The 21197-nt window shown below is 39.4% G+C and overlaps 1 protein-coding gene across 1 annotated transcript in view; it reads right to left on the bottom strand.

The window, feature by feature from the left end:
• Nucleotides 1-21197, bottom strand: part of LOC124237268 (ubiquitin carboxyl-terminal hydrolase 46) — a 62184-nt gene that overhangs the window by 18433 nt on the left and 22554 nt on the right. The window contains exons 2-4 of the mRNA XM_046656730.1: nt 20497-20577; nt 17465-17678; nt 15846-16075 (exon numbers count right to left, since the gene is read on the bottom strand). Of these exons, the coding sequence (XP_046512686.1) occupies nt 15846-16075; nt 17465-17678; nt 20497-20577 (525 nt within the window). The remainder of the gene's footprint in view (nt 1-15845; nt 16076-17464; nt 17679-20496; nt 20578-21197) is intronic.

The raw sequence follows: 21197 nt of genomic DNA, 5'->3' as shown, positions 1-21197 counted from the left end.
ATGGCCCCAAATCTTCATCATTGCCTATACTGGCTTCTTTGCTGTATGACTTTTACAGATCCTCTCATCAAGAGGCATACGTCCCAACCCCTGATTCTGAGTTAAGCCATGTAACTTGCTTTAGCCAATGGGAAGTTTGAAGACATGTTATAAGCAGAGGCTTGAACAAGCCCTGGTGAAATTGCTCTCTTGTACTTCTGTCATCACCATGAGAAGGAGAAGCCCAGGCTAGCCCACTGTTCCCAGGAAGAAGACAGGAGACCCATAGAGGAGAGCTGTTCTCACTAAGGTGCCCAGCCAAGCCCACTCAAGAACACAATGCCCCTGTGACCTGCAGACACACAAGTGAGTCAGTGGAAATACAAATACACAAGTTCAGCCAAGTCCAGCCTAGATCAGACAGCCTTCAGCCAACCCAAAGTTGCATGAATTATAATAATAAGTAATAGCTGATTTAGTCTCAGAGTTTTGGGGTGGTTGGTTACAAAGCAATAGATGATACAATTATTTAACATTATAATGTTTTATTTTTATTTGTTTATTGTCTACCTCTTCCTTACTAAAATGAAAGTTCAAAAGACTGGCTTCAGTAATGACTAAGACACTGGCATTTCAACACTCCTCCAGAAAACTATAAATTCAGGTAACTTCAAGAAATATCCAACTCAATTAGGAAAAGCAACCTAAGGATTATAGGTTTTCCAGAGGGAGAAAGGAGTAGAGAGCTTGCTCAAAGAAATAATAGCTGAGAACTTCCCAAACCTGGGGAAAGAAGTGGACTTAGAAATACATGAAGCCAATAAAACCCCTAATTACATCAATGCAAAAAGACCTTCTTCAAGGCATATAATAGTAAAATTGGCAAAATTCAATGACAAAGAAAAAATATTAAGGGCAGCAAGGAAGAAGAAAATAACCTACAAAGGAACTCCTATCAGGCTTTCAGCAAATTTCTCAGGAGAAACCTTACAGGGTAAGAGAGAATAGAACGATACATCCAAAACATTGTAAGAGAAAAACTCTCAGCCAAGAATACTCTATCCAGCAAAACGACCCTTCAGATATGATGGAGAAATAAAAGCTTTCCCAGATAAACAAAGCTGACAGAGTTCACTGCCACTAGACCTCCCTTACAAGAAATGATGAAGGAAGCCCTTGGGCCTGAAACAAAAAGGCAAAGGACTACAAAGCTTTGAGCAAAGAGATAAGTAGATAGACAAAATCAGAAAATTGCAGCTCTCTATCAGAACAGGTTAGCAAACAATTATAACATAAAAGATAAAGGGAAGGAAAGCATTAAAAATAGTTGTAAAAACTTTAATTTACTCACAAACTCATAACAAAAAAAAGAATAATTTGTCACAGCAATAACCCAGAAGGGGATGAGGAAAGGGATGGAACTTGCTTAGGCTAATGTAAAAATGAGGCTATCAGAAAATGGATTATCTCATCTATGAGATCTTTTTTCAATTTTTATCTTTTGCTGAGGAAGATTTGCCCCAAGCTAACATCTGTGCCAGTCTTGCTCTATTCTGTATGTGGGTCACCACCACAGCACAGCCACTGCTGAGTGGTGTACATCTGCACCTGGGAACTGAACCCAGGCCGCTGAAGCACAGCACACTCAACTTAACCACTAGGCTACAGGGCTGGCCCCTCATCTATGCGACCCTTTATACAAACCTTGTGGTAACCAATAAACAAAAAATCAGGCTGAGCCACAAACTATAAATAAAGAGAAAACCATCACAGAAAACCACCAAACTGAAATGGCAGTCAGAAATACAAGGGAAAAGAAACAATGGACAGATAGAACAACGGGAAAACAAGAGATAAAATGGCAGTATTAAGTCCTCATATATCAATAATCACTCTAAATACAAATGTATTGAATTATCCAATCAAAAGACACAGAGCAGCTAGATGGATTAAAAAACAAGACCCAACAATATGCTACCTCCAGAAAACATACCTCAGGTCTAAAGACAAACAGGCTCAGAGTGAAGGGATGGAAGACAATACTCCAAGCAAAGAGCAAACAAAAGAAAGCAGGTGTTGCCATAAGACAAAGAAGACTTCAAGATAAAAAAGACAATGAGATAAAACAAGACAAAAAAGATAAAAAAAGACAATGAGCAACAAGGAGGGGTAGTATACAATGATAAAAGGGACATTCCACCAAGAGGACATAACACTTCTGCATGTATATGCACCTACCATGGAGTGCCAAAGTATATACATCAACTATTAACAGACCTAAAGGGAAACCGACAACAACACAATAATATTAGGAGACCTCAACACCTCACTTCCTTCAATGGGTCAATCATCCAGACAGAAAGTCAACAAGGAAACAGTGGCCTTAAACGAAACATTAGACCAGATGACCTTAACAGATTATATAGAGAGAGTATTCTATCCAAAAACAGAATACACGTTCTTCTCAAGTGCACATAGAACATTCTCAAAGATAGACCATATGTTGGGAAACAAGGCAAGCCTCAATAAATTTAAGAAGACTGAAATCATATCAAGTGTCTTTTCCAACCACAATGCTATGAAACTAGAAATCACCTAAAAGAAAAAAGCGGGGAAAGGCACAAATATGTGGAGATTAAACAACATGCTACTGAACAATCATTGGATCAATGAAGAAATCAAAGGAGAAATCAAAAAATACCTGGAGACAATGAAAAAGAAAACACAACATACCAACTCACATGAGATGTAGCAAAAGCGGTACTAAGAGGGAAACTTACAGCAATACAGGACTACCCCAACAAACAAGAAAAGTCTCAAATAAACAATCTTAAACTACACCTAACAGAATTATAAAAAGAAGAACAAACAAAGCCGAAAGTCAGCAGAAGGAGGTAAATAATTAAAATCAGAGCAAAAATAAATAAGAGATTTTAAAAAAACAGGATCAATGAAACTAAGAACTGGTTCTTTGAGAAGTTAAACAAAAATGACAAACCCTTAGACTGACTCACTAAGAAAAGAAGAGAGAAGGTGCAAATAAATAAAATTAAAAATGATAGAGGAGCAATTACAACGGATATCACAGAAATACAAAGGATTATAAGAGAAAACTATGAAAAACTATATGCCAACAAATTGGATAACCTAGAAGAAATGGATACCTTCTTAGGATCATACAACCTCCAAAAACTGAATCAAGAAGAAACAGGGAATCTGAACAGACCAATCACAAGCAAAGAGACAGAAAGTCCAGGACCAGATGGCTTCTCTGGAGAATTCTACCAAACATTCAAAGAAGAGTTAATAACTTATCCTTCTCAAACTATTCCAAAAAACTCAATAAGATAGAATGCTTCCTAATTCATTCTATGAGGCCAACATCGCTCTGATCCCAAAGCCAGACAAGGATAAACCAAAGAAGGAAAATTACAGGCCAATATTGCTAATGAACATAGATACAAAAATCCTCAACAAAATATTGCCAAATCGAATACAGCAATACATTAAAAGGATCATACATTATGATCAAGTGGGATTTATACGAGGGATGCAGGGGTGGTTCAACATTTGCAAATCAATCAATGTGATACACCACATTAACAAAATGAGGAATAAAAATCACATGATCCTCTCAATAGAGGCACAGAAAGCATTTGACAAGATCCAACATGTATTTATGATAAAAACCCTCAATAAAATGGGAATAGAAGGAAAGTACCTCAACATAATACAGACCATATATGACAAACTCACAGCCAACATCATACTTAACAGAAAGCCATCCCTCTGAGAACAGGAACAACACAGTGGTGCCCAATCTGACCTTTCCTATCCAACACAGTACTGGAGGTTTTGGTCAGAGCAATTAGGCAAGAAAAAGAAACAGAAGGCATCCAAACTGAAAAGGAAGAAGTAAAACTCTCGCTGTTTGAAAATGACATGATTCTATATACAGAAAACCCTGAATCCACCAGAAAATTATTAGAAATAATCGATACCTATAGCAAAGTTTCAGGGTACAAAATCAACCTACAAAAGTCAATTGCTTGGGGCCGGCCCAGTGGCACAGTGGTTGAGTCTGCATGCTCTGCTTCAGCAGCCCAGAGTTCAGAGGTTCGGATCTTGGGCACACACCTACACACCGCTCATCAAGCCATGCTGTGGCAGCAGCCCACAAACAAATTAGAGGAAGATTGGCACAGATGTTAGCTCAGGGCAAATCTTCCTCAAGCAAAAAGAGGAAACTTGGCAATGGATGTTAGCTCAGGGCAAATCTTCCTCACCAAAAAAAAATGAGTTGCTTTTCTATACACTAATAATGAACTAGCAGAAAGAGAAGTCAAGAATACAATCCTGGGCAGGCCCTGTGGCTGAGTGGTTAAGTTCACAGGCTCCACTTCAGCAGCCCAGGGTTTCACCAGTTCGGATCCTGGGTGCGGACCTAGCACCAGTCATCCAGCCATGCTGAGGTGGCATCGCACATGGCAGACCCAGAAGGACCTACAACTAGAATATACAACTCTGTACTGGGGGGCTTTGGGGAGAAGAAATAAAAAAAAAAAAAAAAAGACTGACAACAGATGTTAGCTCAGGGCCAATCTTCAAAAAACAAAAAAATCCCATTTACAATTGCAACAAAAAAATAAAATATCCAGGAATAAATTTAACCAAGGAGGTGAAAGACCTACACAACAAAAACTATACAACATTTTTGAAAGAAATCGAAGAAGACATAAAAAAATGGAAAGATATTCTATGCTCATGGATTGCAAGAATAAACATAATTAAAACGTCCATATTACCTAAAGCAATCTACAGATTCAATGCAATCCCAATCAGAATCCCAATGACATTCTTCACAGAAACAGAAGAATCCTAAAATTTATCAACAAAAGACCCTAAATAGCTAAAGCAATCCTGAGAAAAAACAGTGAAACTGGAGGCATCACAATCCCTGACTTCAAAATATACTACAAAGCTACAGTAATCACAACAGCATGGTACTGGCACAAAAACCGTGTTCTGTGGACACACACATCCACGGAACAGAATTGAAAGCCCAGAAATAAAACCACACATCTACAGACAACTAATCTTCAACAAAGGAGCCAAGAACATACAATGGAGAAAAGAAAGTCTCTTCAATAAATGGTGTTGGGAAAACTGGACAGCCACATGCAAAAGAATGAACGTAGACTGTTTTCTTACACCATACACAAAAATTAACTCAAAATGAATTAAAGACTCGAATGTAAGACCTGAAACCATAAAACTCCTAGAAGAAACTATAGGCAGTACATTCTTTGACACTGGTCTTAGCAGCATCTTTCCAAATACCATGTCTACTCAAGGAAGGCAAAGAAAGGAAAAAATTAACAAATGGGACTGTATCAGACTAAAATGGTTCTGCAAGGCAAAGGAAACCACGAACAATATGAAAAGACAACCCACCAACTGAGAGTAAACATTTGCAAATCACATATCTGACAAGGGGTTAATTTCCAAAATATATAAAGAATACATATAACTCAACAACAAAAAAACAAAAAAGCCAATCAAAAAATGGGCAAAGGATATGGACATTTTTCCAAAGAAGATATACAGATAGCCAACAGACACATGAAAAATGTTCAACATCACTAATTATTAGGGAAATGCAAATCAAAACTACAATGAGATATCATCTTACACCTGTCAGAATGGCTATAAAGAACAAGACAAAAAAATAACAAATGTGGGAGAGGATGTGGAGAAATACACTGCTGGCAGGAATGCAAACTGGTGCAGCCACTATGAAAAAGAGTACAGAGATTTCTCAAAAAATTAAAAATAGAAATACCATATGATCTTGCTATCCCACTAGTGGGTATTTATCTGAAGAACATGAAATCAAAAATACAAAGAGATTTATGCAGCCCTATGTTCACTGCAGCATTATTCACAATAGCCAAGATGTAGAAGCAACCCAAGTGCCCATCAACTGATGATTGGATAAAGATGATGTGGTATATACATACAATGGAATACTACTCAGCTATAGAAAAAGACAAAATCGTCCCATTTGCAACAACATGGATGGACTCTGAGGGTATGATGTTAAGTGAAATAAGCCCAACAGAGAAAACTACCATATGATTTCACTCATATGTGGAAGACAGATAAACACATGGATAGAGAGGACAGATTAGTGGTTACCAGAGGGAAGGGGGTGGTGGGGTGGGCAAAAGGGGTAAAGGGGCGCATACGTATGGCAATGGATGAAACCTAGACTACTGGTGATGAGCATGATGTAGTCTATACAGAAACTGATATACAATAATGTAAACCCGAAATTACAAAATGTTATAAACCATTATGACCTCAATAAAATAATTTTTTTTAAAAGCCATAGGTAAAAATCAGATCCTAATTTATAGAGAAAAATGACACATTCAATACAACAGAATGATTCAGTTGGAAGCTGACCTGTCTTCAAAAACTAGGAAGGCCAGAAGACAGTGGAACACCTTTAATGTGCTAAAAGAAAAAAAGTATCAACATGGAATTCTTATATGCCATAAATTTATCTTTCGGGAAGGAAGGCAAAATAAAGACAATTCATTATTAACAGACTGGCACTGCAAGAAAGGTTAAAGGAAGTTCTTCAAGCCAAAGGGAGATGATACCTGATGGAAATGGAGATCTTCAAGAAAGAATGAAGAGCATCAAGAATGGTAATCATGACACTGTCCTGTGGGGTGTATAATATACATAAATGTAATACATATAACAACTATAGCTTAAAGGACAAAGTAAGGTGGGGGGGGGGGAGGAACAGTCACCTAAGCAGGTATAAGCTTCCTCTATGTAATGTGAAATAGTGCCATCATTAACTGTAAGTAGACTGTGAAAGTAAAGAATGCATATTGTAATCTCTAGAGCAACCATGAAAAAACAACAGACACACAAAGATACACTAAGAGGAAAATTGAAATGGAATTGTAAATTAATAAATATATATATATACATACACACACACAATCCAAACAAAAAGCAGAAAAGGAGGAACAGAGGAACAAAAAACTGAAAAGGGAATAAACAGAAAACAAAATGAGAGCCCCAAACCTAACCATATCAATAAGTACATTAAACATTAATGGAATAAATACTTCAAATAAGACAAATTGCAGAATGAATTTTTAAAAAAGCAAGACCAGCTATATGCTGTCCACAATAGCTAAACTTTAAATATAAAGACACAGATATGTTGAAAGCAAATGGATGGAAAAAGATATACCATGCAAGGAGTTAACGTAAGTATGTAGTGAGCTATATTAATATCAGATAAAATAGATTTTAAGATGGAATTATGAGACATAAAAAGTGTATTTCCTAATAATTGGGTCAATGTACCAGAAAAACATAACAATAAAAAATATGGAAGGCCATCATAACAGAGCCCCCAAAATAGATGAAGCTAGAACACTATTCACCAATAAAAAAGAATGAACTACTGATACATACTACAACACAAACGAACACCAAAAACAGTATGTAAGTGAAAGAAATCAGACACAAAAGACCACATGTTCCATGATCCGATTTATATGAAATGTCCAGAAAAGGCAAATATCTAAACACAGAAAGTAGATTAATAGTGGCCCAGGGCTTCTACCAGGGATTAACTGCTGGATCCAAGGTATCCTACTAGTGTGAAAGAAATGTCTTAAAACTAGGTTATGATGATAGTTGCACAACTCAGCAAATTACAAAAAAAAAAAAAATCACTGAATGGATAAATTTCATGGTATATAAATTATACCTCTCCAAAGCTAGTTTTTAAAAGTGAAAAACTCACAGAGCAAAAACTGACAGAATTAGAGGGAAATAAGACAATTCTACACAGTTGGATATTTTAACATCCCTTTCTTGGCAACTGATTAAAAAACAATGGAAAAAAATCAAAGACACAGAAGATCTGACTAACTATATCAACCACCATGACCTTCTGACAATTACAGAATACTGCACCCAACAACTGCAAAATATACCTTCTTTTCAACTCAGAGGTTCTCAGCAAGGGAAATTTTGCCTTCCAAGGACATCTGGCAATGTTTGGTGACATTTTTCTTTCTCACATCTTGGGGTATGCTACTGGCATCTAACAGGTAGAAGTCAAGGATGCCACTAAACATCCTATACTGCAGAGAGTAGCACCTAGCAACAAAGAATTATCTGATCCTAAATGTTAACAGTTCCAAGGTTGAGAGACCCTGTTTTCAAATACATTTACCAGGTTAGACCATGTATGTGTTAGGACACAAAACATGTCACAATAAATTCAAAAAGATGGAAATCATACAGAATACATCCCCTAATCACAACAAAATTCAAAGTCAGTAATATTAAGATATCTACTTGGAAAATCCCAAATATTTGAAAATTAAACAGCATACTTCTAAGTAACATATGGATCAAAGGAAAAAAATTACAAGAAAAATTAGAAAATACTTTGAACTAATGAAAAAGAAAACATATCATAATTTGTGGAATGCAGCTAAAACAGTGCTTAAAGGGAAATTTATAGCTTTAAATGTATATATTAGTAAATAAAAGGGCAGGGACTATCTTTTCTGTTTTGTTGGGTTTTTTTTAAAGATTGGCACCTGAGTTAACAACTCTTGCCAAACCTTTTTTTTTCTTCTTCTTCTTCTCCTCCCCAAAGCCCCCCAGTACATAGTTGTATATTCTAGCTGTAGGCCCATCTGGTTGTGCTATATGGGATGCTGCCTCAGCATGGTTTGATGAGCAGTGCTAGGTCCGGCCCAGGATCTGAACGTGCAAAACCCTGGGCTGCCAAAGTGGAGCACGCAAACTTAACCACTCAGCCATGGGGGAGTCCCTATCTTTTCTGTTTTAACTGCTATGTTCCTAGTACCTAAAATAATGTCCAGCATTGAGTAGGTATCCAATAAATATTTACTAAATGAATGAATAAATAACTGAAGAGAAGACTAAACAAATGGAAAGACGGCTAAATGCCAATAGTGGCATCTGGGTGTCAGAATTTATGAATGATTTTCTTTTTATACATTCCTGTGTCTGATTTTTTAAAAAACAATCCACAGGTATTATATTTTTTAATTAGTAAAATGTGTGGGTTTTTTTTTTTTTTTTTTTTTGGTGAGGAAGATTGGCCCTGAGCTAACATCCGTGCCAATCTTCCTCTATTTTGTATGTGGGATGCTGCCACAGCACAGCTTGATGAGTACTGTGTATGTCCACTCTAGGATCCAAACCTGTGAACCCCGGGCCACTAAAGCGAAGCAGGTGAATTTCCTACTAACCACTGGGCTGGCCCCAGCAAAACTTTTTTTATATACTTAAACACCCCTTCTCTGGGAGAAAACAAAAGGATTATAGTCAACTGAAACGATGCATAATTTAGATAGCTAGGATTGGGTTCTACCCAAGCTCTTATACTTGAAGGGGCAAAAACAAAGAAACATTGTGTCCTGTTGGATGCAAATCTTCTTTTCTACTTAATTGTTTCAGAGAAACAATTAGTTGATCTAATTAACTAACTGAAGAAAGCTACTGTAGCTTTCTCAATTCCCAACACACATTGCTTCCAGAATTAAGAGTGTGAGAAAGCACTGCTGGGGTGCATCCACCCTGCCGGGGATATCAAAACACACATCAGACCCTTCCATGTGGATTTTTCTCTCCCCCTGCCTCAGACTGACACAGTCAAAAGCAATGAATGATCAAGCAATTTTTTTTTCTTCTTTTCTTTCTCTCTTCCCAGAAAGCTGCCAGAAAATAAAACCATTTTCTTCCCCCACACAGGACCTCATTCTGTTCTAAGTGAAAATACAGCTTGTCTCCAAGGAAACGTATATATCACTAAGACTCCCAATACTCTCAGCAAGAACAGGCTACATCTTCTCCTCTCTTCTCCCTCAGTTCTGGCCATGGAGTCTCCCGAAAACCCCAGTTTAAAAAGGTAGAAGAGATTCTACTTGCTCTTCTTTTTAAAGCAATTAATTAAAAATCTATTAATAGAACATTGATATATGGGGCATACAGATAAATCATGAGCTTTGCTAAGTCTTCAGTAATTAAAATCCTATTCAAACATGCTTCTAAATCCCCACACTTCTTTCCCAGGCTTAGTAGAAACAGTGACCAGGTGGTAGCTCCACGCTGCTCAGCCAGGAACTGAAAATGCGCTGACTTAGAGCAGTGCCAAAATGCGGGGCTGAGCAGAGTGGCAACTGCAGCCCACCTGAATGCCCGGGACTCAGAGTCTCCCCCTGCTGAGCGGGTGATCCCAACTGGTCACACCCCCCCATCCCAACTCCTCTCCTGTGAAGGGCTCAGAAGCTCTGCTGAACCAATTTTAACCTCTGCAGACAAAGCAAGGAGCCATACAACTAACACTTAACAAATCAATTCTGTAGACAATCAAACAGAGACAAAGGTGTCTTAGAGCCCTTGAGAAGCACTGAAAACCACAGGTTTGCAGAGTAAAAACTCAGTTTAGACGGAAAGGGGGAAAACCAACAACAACAACAAAATTAAGCTCCAAATGGCCCAGCAAATCTTATGAACTAAGCAAAGAACAAGCAAGGAGCGCTGAGGCTAGACTGGAAAATCTTCACGCCTCAATTCTAAAGTGCCTTGATGAAGGTTATCTGGGAAAGTCAGCCCTGAATTACCCTTAAAATAGTCTCTCCACGTCTGTTGCAGAATGAAACTGTTTGTCTCCATAAATCCCTCAGTTGACATTTGCGCTGCGATCACAAACAATACTTACAAAGGCTGAGAACCAGAAAAAAAATCATTGTTTTCTGAAAGCATGAAGGCTGCCACAAAGAGTTTTGCACAATTGGAGGAACTGGCAGCTGAGGTGTCTACAATGGCAAGGCTCCCCCAGGGGCTAATTTGCCGCTCAGGATCTAGCGCAGTTTAACCCCACTGTGAGATCTCATAAAGGTAAGTCTTGGCAATTCCGAGGGAAGCACTATCTAAAGGCTTCTTGCCCTGGGCAGAGGACGTTACTCAAAGGGAGCCCCATATTTCTCATCCTGTAAAAAAAACCTTTAACATGAGGTCTTTGTTTACACTAAGCCCCCAATATTTTACTGTAACAAAAAAAAGGCTGCAGGCTATTTATTTTCTTAGAAAGTAGAGGGCTTTCTAACAATTAGAGCTTTCTAAAAATGGAATGCATCGCCTCGGGAGATTGAGTTCCCCATCTCTGGACGGGGTCCAGCAGATGCTGGTGACCAGCTGGCTAGGACATCACAGAAGGGACTTGGGCACTGTAGGGAAAGGATTAGATGACTCCTAGGACCCTGTCCAGCTAAAGGATCTAAGGAAATGGAGGTGATTATCCAAGTAACTCCAGAGAAAAACATTCCTGCCTCAGAGGATTAAAAAAAGTAGGTTTTTCAGACTGCACCATTCTCCATAAAGACACATCCACACGCTCTCATTCACTTCCACACACCAAGTATAAACAGTTGGAATCCCACTATAACAAACTCTATTGTATCATCCAGCAGCTTTGCAGGAATCTTTAGGCACAGGCTTCCCACCCATGGTAACCCTCCAGGAAATAACAGACTAGCGAACAGCTTCTGCAATACAAATACCTGAGGATGCAATACCGGCATTTGTTAGGATCCACTGACTTCTTCACAGACAAAAAAGGAACTACAAATGTGACTGAGCCTATCCTCTGAGCCCTCCTGAAAACCCACACAGAGTACCGCAAGATAGACTGGGTAAGCGTGTTAATTTCAAGGATAACCAAAAGGATTAGACCAGCTGTACCGTCTAGTGCAAATTTCTCGGCTAAATGTCAAAATGGGATGCCCCACTGTTCTGGTTCGGGTATCATAAGCTCACAGAGTACTCTGTACTTCTCCTTCCCAGGATTTTGCTGTCATAATTACAAAACTATTCATTTTGTTACTAATATCTGTCTTCCATGTAGAAAGGCAAGGCTCTCACTGTGTATATCTTTACGTAGTGAATGTGGGGGAAAAAAACCCATATTTATTGAATAAAATACTCATCCATACAGCCACTGTATTACCTGAAGTGAAGACATCTGAGAACAGTGGGTATAGACAAGAACGTGGAGACATGAGAATGTTCATACAGTGGGTGTGTAAAATGGTACAATCACTTTGGGAATTTGATATTTTCCAATGAAGTTAATGATAGCATACCATATGGCCTAACAAACCTACTTGTACGTATATATCCTACAGAAACCAGATTTATGTACACTAGATTATACGTATTAAAATGTTCACAGCAGCATTGTTCATAGTTGCCCAAAACTGGAAACAATCAAATATCCACCAACAGTACAACGGATTAGTGATTTGTGGTATATTCATGCAATGGAATACTATACGGCAATGAAAACGAACAAAGTAAAGCATCAAGCACTTGTTACACAAGTGACTCTCACAAGGGATCTTTAGCAAAAGAGAACATAAAAGAATACCTACTGTATGATTCCATTATACAAAGACCAAAAACATGCCAAAATGAACTATATATTTTAGGGATACAAAGATAGGTGGCAAGTTGTACCAAACATTCAAAGAATAGATAGATCAAAACTTATACAATCTCTTCCAAAGAAAAGAAAGAAATTGGAGGCTACTACCATACTTTTTAGCAAGAGAGTAACATGGAGGAGGGCAAGAGGAAAAGAAGACAATCCAGAAGGAAGTTCTTGCAATAGCGTAGGTGAGACTGTCAATCAAGAGCTGACAGGCGACCTGAGCTGGGGTGGGAGCAGCGGGGACCTAGACAGGTAAATGGATTAAAGAGAGAGACAACAGACAGGACTTGGTGATGGAACAGATGCAAGAGAAAAGGTGAGGAGGGTGTCACAGAATATTCTCTTATTAAAAGAGAGAAAGGGGGGCCGGTCTGGTGGCATAGTGGTTAAGTTTACACGCTCCGCTTCAGTGCCCCAGGAGTCACAGGTTTGGATCACCAGTGCAGACCTACACACCCATCACCAAGCCATGCTGTGGCAGCATCCCACATACAAAAAAGAGAAAGACTGGCACAGATGTTAGCTCAGCAACAATCTTCCTCAAGCCAAAAGAGGAAGATTGGCAACAGATGTTAGCTCAGCGACAATCTTCCTCACAAAAGAAAAAAAAAGGAAGAAATTAATTAATTAAAAAAGAGAGAGAAAAAGAAAGACCGCAAATCTGCAAATTATAATATTTACAATATAGTCCTAATTTTGATGTTTGAAAGTACACAGTTATTCTAAAAATAAATGCAGTATCAAAAAGAATTAAAAAACTGCAATGGGTTAAAACACGTAAAATTTTAAAACTCATATGAGTTCATCAGAAAACACTAACACAAAAGAAGGAACCGAGGAGAGAGTGTCCTACAGGTTCTGGCATTGTCAGGAAAGTGGTAAAAAATGAATTAAGTCAAGGATGCCCATTGTAGTCTCTAGAGCAACCTCTGAAAGGATTAGAAAGTAACAGTATAAAGGTACAAAAAAAAAAGAAAAGAAAGATTTTGTTGATACAAAAGAAGGCAAGAGTGAAAAAGGAATATAAAATAGGTGGGTTAGAGAAAAACAAAGAGTAGGATGTAGGATGGTAGAAACACACTGCCGTTTACTATACGCGGTAACCACGAGAGGATGTTTCCAGAAATGTGGGAAATTCTACAAGACAAACAACCTAATTTCTTCAACAACTAAATTGCAAGGAAAAAACGAGACAGATGGTAGCCTGTAGATGAAGGCACAGACTGACCAAATGCAATGTACGGACCATGTTTGGATCCCAGTTTGAATTAACTAACTGCTAAAAAATATATGACATAATCAGAGAAACCTGAACACAAAGTGAATAATGATTCAAAGGAATTATTTTTAGGTGTGATAATGGTATTGTATTTATGTTTTTATTTACCAATGGTATTGTACTTATGTTTTCAAAAAAAACATGTCTTACCACTTACAGATATATAACAAGGTACTGAAGAAACAACAAATGAAATGATGTTATCTGGGGTTTGCTTAAAAATAGACCAGTTTGGTGAGGTGAGGAGAGGGCATGGAATCAGAAATGATCAAGATGGGCCAATGTGTTAACAGTCATTGATCCCAAGTAATACACATATGGGATTTATTATACTATTCTCTCTACTTCTGCATTCACTTGAATTTTCCTGGAATGTAAAATATAAAGGGAGGGGCCAGCCCTGTGGTCGAGTGGTTAAGTTCATAGGCTCCACTTCAGCGACCCAGGGTTTCTCTGGTTCAGATCCTGGGCGTGGACCTAGCATCGCTCATCAAGCCATGCTGAGGCAGCATTCCACACAGCACAACCAGAAGGATCACAACTAGAATATATAACTATGTACTGGGGGGGCTTTGGGGAGAAGAAGAAGGAGGAGGAAAAAAAAAGAAGATTGGTAAAAGATGTTAGCTCAGGTGCCAATCTTCTAAAAAAAAAAAATATATATATATATATATATAAAGGGACAGAAGGAGAAAGGGAGGGAGGAGAGATCTCTAGATAGATAAGTATGCCTAGAAAACGTTTGGGCAGGATATGTTTCAAAATGTTCAAGTGGTTATCGCTGAGCCAACATAATCACAAGTTTTAGAAAATGTTACAAATTTATCATCTCTGGGTAGGGAGATTATTGGTAACTTTTAGTCTCTTTTAGCTTAGTTATGTTCTCTAATTGTTTCTACAACGAAAGAAACGAGAATTTTGATCCAAAAATTGTTTAAAAGGACAAAGACTGCCAAAAAAACAAAAACCTCCCACTTAAATCCACATTTCTTAACCATTTCTGGGTCCCCCTCCCTTTGCAGAACCTGATGAAAGCTACCGTCTCTCTCCCCAGAAAAATGCACAACCCCAACAAAATTTTTCACACACTGTCAAGAAACTCAGAGACCCCTGATGAACCCATAGACCTTCTATGTTGTTAGCAGTTATAATAAATAATAAGAGGTGACAGTTATTGCTTACTCGCTGTGTGCCAAGTATGGTTCCAAGTGCTTTCCAGGTGTTAACTCATTTAATCCTCCTAGGACGCTATGAGAGAGGCGCTCTGATCATCGCCAATTTACAGATGAGGAGCATGAGGACAGAGAGGCTGGATAATCTGCACAAGGTCCCACAGCTCCTGACTGAGTGAGTCAGCACACAAACCCAGCAGCCTGGGTAAAGAACAGGGCTTTTAAGCACCATTTTATGAGGCCCCTCATAGAGTTAAATCAAACATACCAAGCACATGTGACGTCCTGAATCGTGCTCTGGAGAACATGCCTTCAAAGTAAACCAACATGTCTACCTTCACTTGCTGAACTCATCCAAACACACAGGCTTGCCCAAGCCTCACAACAGCGCTGTAAGGGACTCGCCCAAACACCCAGCTAACTGCTGTAGCATCAGACATCAAACCTGTCTCCTGACTTCAAGTTCACCCTACCACAGCTGATTCCCTTGAAGTTGGGGTGATGGTCTGTTCTAAGTTGCACGTGATCTCCTTGTGACCAAAATCTTTTCAAGATGACTGGTGGAGGTCCAGCTCAACGGTCTACTTGTGGACTCTACTTGTGCCCATGGTGCAAAGCACTCCAGCTTTTGAGATTTGCCCTCATCACTCTACTTTAGCCAGCTGAGACATCTTGGATGGAAACATGCTTCCGAAAGTTTAAATGAAAGGTTCGTATACACAAATAGAATTGTCTGCAGATATGGACAACTGCTAGGTGCTGTAACACCACAGCGCACTCCCTCACAACACAGCCTGTACAAACATGCACAAGCACATTCCATGAACGCCCTCCGAATGCTTACAGTTTCACAGTTCAAGCACCGAGTTTCATTGGTGAGCGTTCCCTGAAATATCTCATGGACCCAGGTGAGTTCTGGCTTATTATTCTCCGCAGTTTCGTTCATGTTGCCATTTTTTAATTTTCCGTTTTGTTTTTCCTGTTTCTTCTCTTCCTGCAGGATGTCCGCAATAGTGTTTAGCAAATAATTTAAAAATTCGTGAGCATCCTGCTGCATGTAGTTATCAAAGAGATCTGGAAAGGAGAAGGTCATTATTTCAATCTCTGATTCCTGAAAAGCAAATGAAAATGCTTAATTTTACATGCCACACTTCAATTTTTATATTGAAAGAGTGGGCAGGTATGGAAAATATTCATCTTCAGTAGGTAAGTTTTAAAAGAATTTTTGTTCATTTCTATTTCCTACCACCCACCAAGGACTAAATTTGCCATATCTCCCTAAAGTCATCATGGCTAATAAAAAGCTACCAAAATTTTTTATTTGTTCCACAAAAAAAAAGAGAAAAATAACAGAAATTACTTGATAAGTTCCCTGATAAAATATCAATATTTAATAGTGACCACCGATGATCAATTATTCATTTTGTAATTTATCCAGAGCAACTGGGTCTCTTCCCAAAGATCATATGAAACCCTGGACCAGCCTCAAAACAGCTGGAATGGAACACATAAAGGAGATGGGAGATCTACGTGAGAACGTATCTATCTGATAGTGTTCTGAAACCAAATACACGTGATTCCAGAGCCTGTTGCTGTTCCCTGCCATGAGGACAGACAGTCAAGACACGAATGCAACAGTGAAACTTCATTATTAATCACGTTCACAACGAGACTTGGGAGTGCTCTGCGTTCTTCTCAGAGGGTTTTTATTCTGGTATGTATAAACTACAACCACGTTAAAAGACAGCAATCAAATTAAACGAGACTTTATAAAACAAACATCTGATTAACTGCAAGTCTGCAATCCAGGGGAACACAAGGTGCCATATCAAATATTTCTGTAGTCATAAAAATTACCAATGCAGAACTTCTGGAATAACCTAGTCTCTACCATCACTTCCCCCAAAAAGATCAAAACACCAGAAAAAAATCAGGTGACAGCAGGACATTTTTAACATATGAAGATATCAATTTAATATCCTTCAATTGTCTTAGGCAAATAAAAATCAGAGGTATTATTTTTAAAACAGCAGATGCTCTGATTAGATAACATGCATTTACTTTAATCACTTATGACCTGTTTATAAGATAGCACTATTTTATTCAATTATTGCATCAACCTAGTTATTCCTATCAGTGTCCTGCTCAGAAGGCTGTCTTGGGCAATTTTCCTCTTACAATGATCCCACCCAGAAAAATACTCCTCCTAATGTGGAGCAAACAAAAAGATCATTCCAAAATGGTATGATAAATCTGAATTTTTAAGCATATTTGTAATCCAGTTTTGTTTTATGCACACTGGGTGGAAAAAGAGAAATATCTTTTCTTTTAAAAAAAAATGTTATTTCAGTAGTTGGCCATACTATTTTCCTTTCAAAAAAAAAAGATTCATTTTGAGGATACACAGAACTCTCAATTCTCCTTATTTCAGACCCTTATACACATTCTCTCCACCCTACTCACCATTCTCTTTCCTCAGCCTCGAAATGAACTTCTTTGGTGGGATCACGCCAACCTTCTTCTTCTGCGTGGCAATGCTGTGGAAAAGGTCTGCCAGGCACGTCAACAAGTTTTCCTTCTTTTTTTGCTGGGCTTTATATGCCAACACATTCTCCCGGAACGGCCGGCAGAAGTACAAGGCCTGAAGCACGGAGTTACAGTAGCAAGTGTTTCCGAACTGCCAAAGGACAACAGGGATGGTTCAAATCACGGTCCGGGGACACGCCACCTCTGGAACGGGTGGGGAGAGGGAGAAGGCCATTCTCCAGGAACCGGCCCCAATTCCACTCTATCAATCAGAAACTAGCACACGTCAGAAAACTACCACACCACTCTAAACACCAGTGACTATCGATCAACAGGGAAATGAAGACAAGTTTACCTGAGCTGGGGGCCCCTCTAGCCCATAAAGTCTCTAAAATGATAATACGCACTCTGCCTTGACAAAAAAAAACCTATTGAGGCCTTCCGGTGCTTAAAAAAGAGAGAGAAGAAAGAAATTGACATAATATGGAGGCCCAGAAAATCAGCTGGCGAAATAAAAGACACCACATTGCAACACATCAGAACTCCTAGGACAGGAAAAATAAAAATCCAAATCAGAAAGAAATCCAGGAACTAGGAACCCCATGCTCAGCAGAAACAGCCATAACTGAATGGGGCCTTGTTTTCATTTTTCTCTTTCAGGATTCTAGTGCCCCTGCCCACTGGCTTCAGACCACATCTCCTCGCTTACTCCAGAGCAATGGAGGCAAGAGGCACCGCCTAAGGTCATCCCACCAGCCTCCTAACTCCTAAATTACCCTCAATCTTGTTTCTGCCAGTGTGGCAATTGTCCCAACACAAGACCACGCAGTTCCTGGTCTCCTACAATCAGATCAGGGCCCAACAGTAATATTTCGTACCTCTCAGAAACCATGGGTACTCAGAGTTGAGTAAAGAGGGCAAACATCATTGTCTCGCTGGTTTTCAACTGACTATAAAACCTACTCCGTGGAAAAACACAGCTGAGACTATCACTTTAGAATTTTTCTTACACAGTAAAAGGAAAAGGAAAAGAATCTAAGGAAATAACAAGATTAACAGCAAAGATTACAAAACGCCATGTAGGATTAAAATAGAACATGTACATCCTCTCAGGATTGGCTGTTGGCTGGTGTGTCCTGCATCCAAGAGCGAGACAGATGCTCTGCCATCCTTAACATGACATTTCCACGTATGCTAAGATAGAACATTTCCTATTTTTACATATTTTCATCTACTTTGACACAATTATGTAATAGGAGACAAACCTTTTACAGAGAAGCTGGAACTTTCATGAATTATCATTCAAAGTAAACATAAATGAAGCTATTAATAAATTTACATCTCATAATCCTTCTACAAACTAGGAAATGGCCTAATTCTTTTCCTCCATGGTCTGCATTTGTATTTTTCCTAGCCAGAGCAGAATTTCCATGACTTGAATAACTGTCTTCATCAAGCTTAAGCAGAGGCCTGTGCACAATGGCTAAAAAAATTGTATTAAAATTAGAAGTCAGAATGTCATCAACACAATGCTCCATATTCCAGTACTCTGGCCTTCCTTCTTCCATTCTTTTCTCTTTTACTCAACGTCTCACTTTACCCAGACACCCTTCATTAACACTTGGCCCTGATCCAGTGGGCAATTCCTGGGAAAGAAAAGTAACTGACATTCACTGAGTGTCCACCATGTACCTCAGCCTCGTACCAGGGTCTTCAAATAGGAGTTCTCACTGATTCTTCACTATAACCCAAGAGAAAGAAACCCTTATGATCTCCATTTTACAGAGGAGGAAATGGAGGCTCAGAGAGGTCAGGAGGTCACACAGCTAGTGAACAGCACAGGCAGAACTCAGACTTAGGTCTGATTACTTGGAATCCAGTGTTCTTTCCAATATCACAGATGGCATTCACTCACAGAGAATTTTTCCAGCTTCTCCAGTGGAAATTACCACCTATCATACCTCGGCACTGACGGACTATACTCAGGGTAGTTGTTCCAGAAAACCAGGTGCTTGTGAGTTAACATTTGATGTCACTTAAAACCTCCACTCCAGAGGCCACCGGGTGGCACAGTGGTTAGGTTTGCATGCTCCGCTTCAGCAGTCCAGGATTCATGGGTTGGGATCCCAGGTGTGGACCTACACATCGCTCATCAAGCCACACTGTGGCAGCATCCCAATATAAACTCAAGGAAGACCAGCACAGGTGTTAGGTCAGGGACAATCTTCTTCAAGCAAAAAGAGGAAGAGTGACAACAGATGTTAGTTTAGGACCAATCTTCCTGACCAAAAAAACAAAAGACAAAAACAACCTCCAGCCCAGAGAGAGAGGATCAGGTAAGGAAGGAAAGCTCAGGAGGCCGGTGAGGAACACTGCCTTACTCTTTGCTCATATCAACTCATCCAGGATGCAGAGCCCTAAGTCTGGCCCTATACAAGCGAGCCATTGCTAAGCACAAGTGAAATGAGGCCAAGGAACTCGGAGATAAACTGGTCTCAGTATTTCCCCGACACCCTGCTCCTGCTTCAGGTCCCAGCACCGAGTTATACCGTTAAACAGGTCCTGGTGATGAGTTGGTAACACTTTCAGAACTCCGGGTGCACTGATGCATACTGAAACAAAGACTGCCTGAGGAGCTCAGCGAGATGACCAAGGGAGAACTTACAAAAGCAGATCTGGCCGCAAAGGCTAATACAATCACTGAAAGTTCTGTGTGCAAAGGAAATCCCTTAAAGCACAGGGGGTAAAAAATGGGTCTGACCCAATAATGCAGTCATTGTATCCTTTTATCTGGGACAACCCAGACTTTCAGAAACTGGTCTACACTTGCCCCTCCCCAACATCTGCCACTTCCAGTAACTCAGGAGCGTGAACAATTCTTTAAAAATTGGAAATGATGAAAATGGCAGCGGAGGTGCTTCAAGCATTCTAACACATTGGATAAAAGTAATACATTTTGAAATACTTACGTTGACCAATCCGAAGTAGTGTTCATTGATCGGAAACTGCTCTGGACCAATGTCTTTTTCCAGAGCAGAGGCATTGGTGCCCTAAAAGAGAAAAAAAAAAAACACACAAATTTTGTTGCATGTAACAGAGACAAGAAAGTGGAATGATAACTTGACAAAGTCCACTATAGAGACAAGCAACTCCCCTGGTCGCCAAGGTGTTTGGTGATGGTTGTGCTGGACGAGCAGGCGTCAGAACCAAACCAGCAGATGAGTGAACAGTGTCAGCCTTATTCCTCTCCTCAGCCAACTTACTCATCCCCTCAAACCTGTTCTACCTGGGTTCAATCACCTCCCCTCAGGAAAGGAGGTTTGAGATAGGCAAATGAGCAAACCAACACCAAGAACTCCTGAATAAAACATTTTAAGCTCAGACAGTCACGGCGGCGTTTAGCACACTTGGTGGCGTACAGAATCAGATCACCACTTTCCAAGTCACTTTCTTAATTCTGATAAAGATTTATTGTGTGCCCACTATGTGCCAGGCACTGTTCTAGGCTCTGACAATAGAACAGTAGACAAAACAGACGTGAATCCCTGCTCTTGCGGAGTTCACACGTCAGTGGACGAAGACAGCCTGAAAGAAACAGCAAGGACAGAAGGTGACAAGTGTGGTGGAGAAAAACAGAGTAGGAAATAAGAGTGAGGACTCTAGCGAGTAG

Source organism: Equus quagga, chromosome 3 (genome assembly GCF_021613505.1).
Source record: "Equus quagga isolate Etosha38 chromosome 3, UCLA_HA_Equagga_1.0, whole genome shotgun sequence".
NCBI classification, from domain to species: Eukaryota; Metazoa; Chordata; class Mammalia; order Perissodactyla; family Equidae; genus Equus; species Equus quagga.
The sequence above is the reverse complement of the archived record's forward strand: the minus strand, read 5'-3'. Positions and strand labels throughout refer to the sequence as shown.